Here is a 6593-nt window from a genome sequence, read left to right as displayed (position 1 = left end):
GATGCTAACAAGATCAAATCCTTTAAATTATTACATTTTCAATCTTATCAATTTCCTTCAAAAATTTATTTCTCGGGCTAGGGACCTTGGAATTCGATTCCCGGCATACGCCCAGGTCCCAAATTTTACGACGAACCCTTTAGGACCATCGAAACACTAGTTTGGGTCTATTTACCCAAAACGTTGACCGAAGTCAACTTACCCAAAACGTTGACCGAAGTCAACTTACCCAAAACGTTGATCGAAGTCAACAAAAATCAACTTTTTAGGCTAAAAATCATCATTTCATAATTTTTTCACATAAGGGCTTTCCGATTATGCGTCCGGACTGCGCACGCAAATCGAAAAAAGATAAAACGAGATTTTTAAGGTCTCGAGATACGGATTCGAGTTGTAAAACAAAAGATGGCCCTTTGGGTCATCACACTTATTATTTCGTGGTAGATTATAAGTATATAGTAAATCGTGGAATAGAATTCTAATTCATGTGAAATGATGTATTTTGATTTTTCAAATCATTGTGTAACATTAAGTAATTATACTAGATAATATTATATACTTTGGTATAACTATATATGTAAAATTGAGTTAAATCTTTGTTATGTTTGTTTACTTTATATTTTATATTTTAGTTAAATAAAATAAAAAAATAATAAAAGTATCTTACAATAAATATTTAAGTTTATTTTCCTCTTTAAAATAATGTTACTATGCTTTTTGGTAATTTGACACTCAAAAGCACTAGAAAAATTAGCCAAACGCAAACTGTTTTTTTTAAAAGTACTTTCTGAAAAAGTATTTCTGGAAAAAAGTACTTTTTAAAATAAGTAGATTTTGTCAGCTTGCCCAAACGGGCTCTAAAGGGAACTTTATTTAATGAATGACCTTAAAACAGATAATAAGGTGCAATTAACAAACCTCATCATTGCGTAATGCCTTCTTTGATTGCAATCAGGGTGTACATAGACTGAGTTGATTCGGCTTTTATCAAACCAAACCAAACTAAATCAACTATTTTGGATTGCTTTAATTTTGTCGAATTTTTCAAGTTTTCGGGTTTTTTTGTTCCACGAATATTATTTCAATCATACTTTGTTAAATTTGTGATAAATAAATATATATATATATAGTAAAAATAGAAAAAAATTGACAAACATATGATCTATTAACATATTCTTATAGGAGAATTTTCTTAGTAACATATGATTGTTATTTTTTAGTCGTTTGATAATAATATGTAATTGATATACACTTTCGAGGTAAACTGAATTTAATAATTAAACATAAAAATCAATATGATATCTATATAAAGATACGTTATATTTAATTTTTAATTATCGAAATACCAAATTAAATTCGAAAAGATATAAGAATTTAATAGATCTTGACATATAAATATGGAAGAAGAAAGAGATTGATACATTTCATTAACATTTGATAAGAAATTGATCATACAACCCATTATTTACAGCTATAAAAATAGAGAACTTCATATTTAACTAAATATTACATCCCATAAGAGAATCGCAAATATTTCTAGATATTTTTTTAAAGAAAATTCTATGAAAAGTCTTAAAAATATATATAAAAATTATATATTTATATGTCGGTTTGATTCGAATTTTTTTTACTCACTACCAAATCAAATCAAACCAAACCTAATTATAGGGGTTTTAATCTGTTTGATTTGACTTTTCGATTTAGTGCGGTTTTCTAGTTCGATTTATATGCCCAAATTGCAATATTAGAGCTTGATGACGAAATAATACATTGTGAATACTTATATGGCAAATTATTTTATTCGGCATTTGGTTGATATTTCGAATCCGGAATTAGCAATTTCAGGTTAATTTGTACCACAATTGTCGTATTATTCTATCCCACGATACGGTAATAATTCCAAGATTGTTACTCTCAAGATAAAACACTACAATAACAAAGATAATGCCTTTTAGGCTCCTCCCCTAAAGTTCTTTAAAAAAATCTAAGGTTACAATCAAAAAAAGGTTAAAATCTATATCTATATATTTATATAAAAGAGGGTAATAGAAAAGTGAGGTGTCATCTCTCTTTATCCAAGAAACTCACTTATTTTTTTCTCCTTTTTTGGCTTTTCTCTCATTTTTCCATTTTATTAAATTTAATGTTTATGTTTAGAAATCCAAAAGTCACAACTTTCCCTTTAATTCAATGTAATTGTTCCAATCCATTCAATGATATTCAACCGTTGCAATTAATTAGGAATGTGAAAAATAATTTTCTAATTTTAGAAGACGTCCATAAAACTCGCATTTCAATAAGGTTGTGACTTTTCAATAACGTGACCACCAAATATTTAATTTGCAGACACTAAATTGCATCTTTCCTTATCGAATAATATGAAAGTAGCAACAGTAAAAATGTATAATTTTGTAGCATGTTGTCCTGTTTGAGTCAATCTCATTTTGATCTCCAATGATCGACATGCCCCAACTATTTTACTTTCGTTCAGTGATCTAATCAAGTCCAACAAGAAGAACAATATGTATTAGGTGTTTTATATTAAGGTTTTTTTGAGGTTATGATGATTACGGATAAACTCACATGGGAGGAGAAGATTTCGATCAAAAAGTCATGGCTTATTTCTGAAATTTTTCTTTCTTTTACCTTTTTCTTATATCTTTGATCTGATGTACTCAACATAAAAAATTATTTCATTTAATCTTATTTTGACAGAAACTTCTTGTGCTTAAATTAATGTATTGAGTTTGAATAGGGAGGCATATAGTTGGCTGCCTTATGCAAAGATTAATTTCAAGAAAGGCTCATGCTCTAACCAAAAATTGCCGGACTTTTTACAATATATCAAGACCATCAAGTGTTAATCAAGGTACGATTACTTAAATTGCAATAATATTTTGCTATTATTTTTTGGCCCATTAATTTTGAGGTCACATAAATTACCAAATAATTTTAGGTGTTGGAGGATGAAAGAGGCATTCCACACAAGCTTGGAACTGTCGGGATTTCTCATGCTCCAAGGTAAGCTAATTTATCCAAATACAAGAAACTCAGAATTAAAACTTTTCAACATAACTACTTGGCACAATCGTATTATTGGTTTGTGCTTGAAATAGGGAAAATGGGAAAAAACAACATTTACAAGGTAGATGTAACATTGTAATAAAAATATTACATATAACAACGAAAGAAGCAGAAAGACATCAAAATCTTTCTAAAAGATGAAGCGGCAAGACATCAAAATTTGAGCTACTTTAAGGCACGAAGAATTGAAGAAAAGAACAACTGAAAAGGAAAGAATAGAAGAATAATGAAAAAGATTATTAAAGAAAAAATAATAATACTTGATAGAAAAGAAATAAGAACCGGTAATGGACAGACAGAGCAACTTGCGTTGCCATTTATTTTAATTTTTTTCTCTCTTTCTATTTGTAGTTTCTTCACTTTCTAATTTTCTTTTCTGATTTTTTTTTTCATTTCATGTTTCATTTATTTGGCTAAAAGAAAATTCTATTATTTAGAAAGTTTTACTATTTAATAAACAAAAATTCAGGTACATATAAACATGTATCTAATATATAATTTGACTAAAAGAATCATGCATACACACAAAACATATAATTAATGTGTGTTTGTTTCATTGTTTGTGTGAAAAGTTTCGTTACGAACTCCCTTCCCTTTTTAAAAAAAAAATTGATAAAATGAGGTTAGTCTAAGCTTGTATTTTAAGAGAAAATTGTGTTTGTGATTTTAACTATATATGAATTATTTTCATATACACGTGATAAATAATAATTTTTCTATTGTGATTGAAAATGTATAAATATTATTTCTAAACTATTGATGTCTTTATAATCGCGCGAAGCGCAATCAAATTTACTAGTTAAAAATAAAAGTTTACCCCAATTTATTTAGTAAACACCAAATATATATTTTACATTATATCCCATATATTCAATTTGTGGTGTAATAAAACAAATATCTACCGATAAAAGTATATTTCACCAAATAATTTACTCACTATATAATCTCCGCATTATAATCCCGGAATAACTTATACCCCAACCAAAGAACCCTTTAAAGCTTAAAAAGAAAAGTACAATCAGATTTAAAACAAAAAGTCTTGCTAATTCGAAGAGAGACGAGATTGTAATTTTAGGAAAGTAGGAAGATGCCAGTACTATAATTTAGCTAACTGCTTCGAGTGTCAGTTTGCCATATAGAAGGCATTCTCTGGTTGGTATGGTATCTGTTCCTACATGTACTTGCATTGACGCACTCAAAATTTCAATTTCTGAGGATAGCATAGCATGTGACGTGGCTTATTAAATAAAAGAAGAAAAAAAAGACTAAATCTGATTTCTCTATGACCCAAAAATCTGCTTATGTGGATCATATATACTTTGGGGCTTAGGCGAAGGTCCATCTATAAATACTCTCAGAATGTACATGTTCTTCACTGCAACTTCATAGCACTTCGAAAATCACAACCCCCCTGATTTATTTTGCAAAGTAAACATCACATTCACAACCCAGAAAATGAAGGTATGCATGTCTAAATTATTTTTTGTCATTCTAATACCTAAGCAGCGTTTCTTATCTTTGGGTGTACTATATATAGACTATAGTTCGGTTTTGATTACTAACATGTGCTCTTACAGCAAAAGGTGGTTATCAAATTATCCTTGAATGGAAATGATCAGAAATATCGGTCCAAGGCCTTCAAGATTGCTGTTTCTCAGCCAGGTATATATTGATTTGTTTCCTTTCAGTTCTTTATTTTAATGGTTTCATGAATCAAAATCTTGTGAAACTCATAGTGAGGATTAATTAATATTGCTGTTCTTTTACTTAGGTGTGGAATCAGCAGCTATGAGAGGGGAAGAGAAAAATCAGTTAGAAGTGGTGGGAGATGAGATTGACGCTGTGACGCTGACAAGTTTGCTCAGAAAGAATTTGGGGCAGGCGGAATTGGTAAGCGTTGGCCCTGCTTCTGCTGCTGGTGGCGAAAACAAAAACAAAGCTGGTTCTGATACAAAGCCCCAAGCTTCAGCTGCGGCCGTGGCACAGTGGCAAACTCCCTACTATTATACCCTGCCTCAATACCCTGTTTATCAAGTTAGAGATTCATATGATCATCAACCTGGCTGTTCTATTATGTAAACACAAATGCGGATTATATTATCCTACTGTGAACATGCATGTAGTGTGTGTATTTTGGGGCTACAACATCTGCACAATCGAAGATGCTGAAATGTCACAGCTTGAGTAGCACTCGAGTTTCTGGTCCGTCCACATAGCTTAATGCATCGAATATATATCAAATAGACCATAAGTTTTGGTTTTAGTTCTTCTTTTTTTTTTTGGTCGAAAAAATATAGTTATATTATAGATAATCAAACACAGAGAGCTGTTAAGAAGATGCATCAGCGGTCAGATTTACAAAAGTAGAGTTTGGCACCAAAGCCCCGTATGGGAACCATTACTAGTAATAAAGGTAGAACTAGGTAAAACACTGCTAATAATACTAGGTACCGTACTAGTTAAAATACTACTATTACACAAAGTATTTGAAACAGAGAGTGATTGTGTTGAAGTGGTAGACTTAGTTTTAATCAGTCTTCTTTGTAGTGTGCCATTTTGATCTTGTTGGTAAGAAGGTATGGCAAAAGGTGGTGGACTTCCAAAAAGTAGACAGCTATCCTATGCATGCATGGTTCTATATTTAGCTAAACTATCTGCAACACAATTTTGCTCTCTGTAGATGCTTTGGAGAGGAGGACTATCCAGCTGTAGGAGTAATAACCTGCAATCGTTAATAAGATTAGTGTATTGCATTGTAGTTGAGTTAAACATACCGATTATTGCATGTGCATATGTCTCAATGATGAGTGGTTTGAGGTGCTGTTGTACATCAATTTTTAGCCCCATGAGCAGTGCTAGAAGTTCTGTCTGAACACTTGTCCCGTGTGTTGATGTTCCTGCAAACCCTATAATCCAGTTGCCTTGGTAATTTCGAAAAATACCACCAATACCATTATTGCTCTGATTAGAGGAGCAAGACCCATCAATGTTTAACTTATAAGTGTTATGGTTTGGGGATGCCATTTTATATATAAAGTTGTTAGAGAATAATTTTTTGATATAGGATTTGTTAGAAAATAAAATTCCGCAGCCTTTTGTAATATAAAAGGTATATTTAAAGTGAGTTTTTGATGGTCTAGGGTGTTCTTATTCTTATAATCCAAAGCTGCCATAATGCAAAAGGTATGAGAGTGATATATGGAATTTTTTGAGGGGTTGATAGTAACGGTGTATGTATAAGTTGGTATAACCAACTTATATTATCATTTTGGGATATAGAAGAATTGGTATGTGTAGATGAGACCTTAAGTACAGTCTAAAGTTGACTGGCATTAGGACATTCTAGAAAGAGATGGGTTATTGTTTCAGGGGCCATATTACGCTGTGGACATATAGATGAATTAAGGATACCTAATCTTGCAAGATACACAGCCGTTGGGTGTCTGTCATGACAAAGTAACCATAAGAAAAACGATATCTTTGGTGGAATATGAAGCTTTCAAATTCAC

At 31.2% G+C, this 6593-nt stretch overlaps 1 protein-coding gene across 1 annotated transcript; it reads left to right on the top strand.

Annotated features, from left to right (window-relative positions):
• The first annotated feature begins 4378 nt into the window (after nt 1-4378).
• LOC107766459 (heavy metal-associated isoprenylated plant protein 16-like) lies at nt 4379-5924 on the top strand. The gene is made up of 3 exons (XM_016585239.2): nt 4379-4545; nt 4662-4746; nt 4856-5924. Exons 1-3 carry the CDS (start codon nt 4540-4542, stop codon nt 5161-5163), a joined length of 399 nt encoding a protein of 132 aa, XP_016440725.1. The 5' UTR covers nt 4379-4539; the 3' UTR covers nt 5164-5924.
• The last annotated feature ends 669 nt before the right edge of the window (nt 5925-6593 follow it).

Source organism: Nicotiana tabacum, chromosome 10 (assembly GCF_000715075.1).
Source record: "Nicotiana tabacum cultivar K326 chromosome 10, ASM71507v2, whole genome shotgun sequence".
In the NCBI taxonomy this organism is placed as follows: domain Eukaryota; kingdom Viridiplantae; phylum Streptophyta; class Magnoliopsida; order Solanales; family Solanaceae; genus Nicotiana; species Nicotiana tabacum.
The sequence above is the reverse complement of the archived record's forward strand: the minus strand, read 5'-3'. Positions and strand labels throughout refer to the sequence as shown.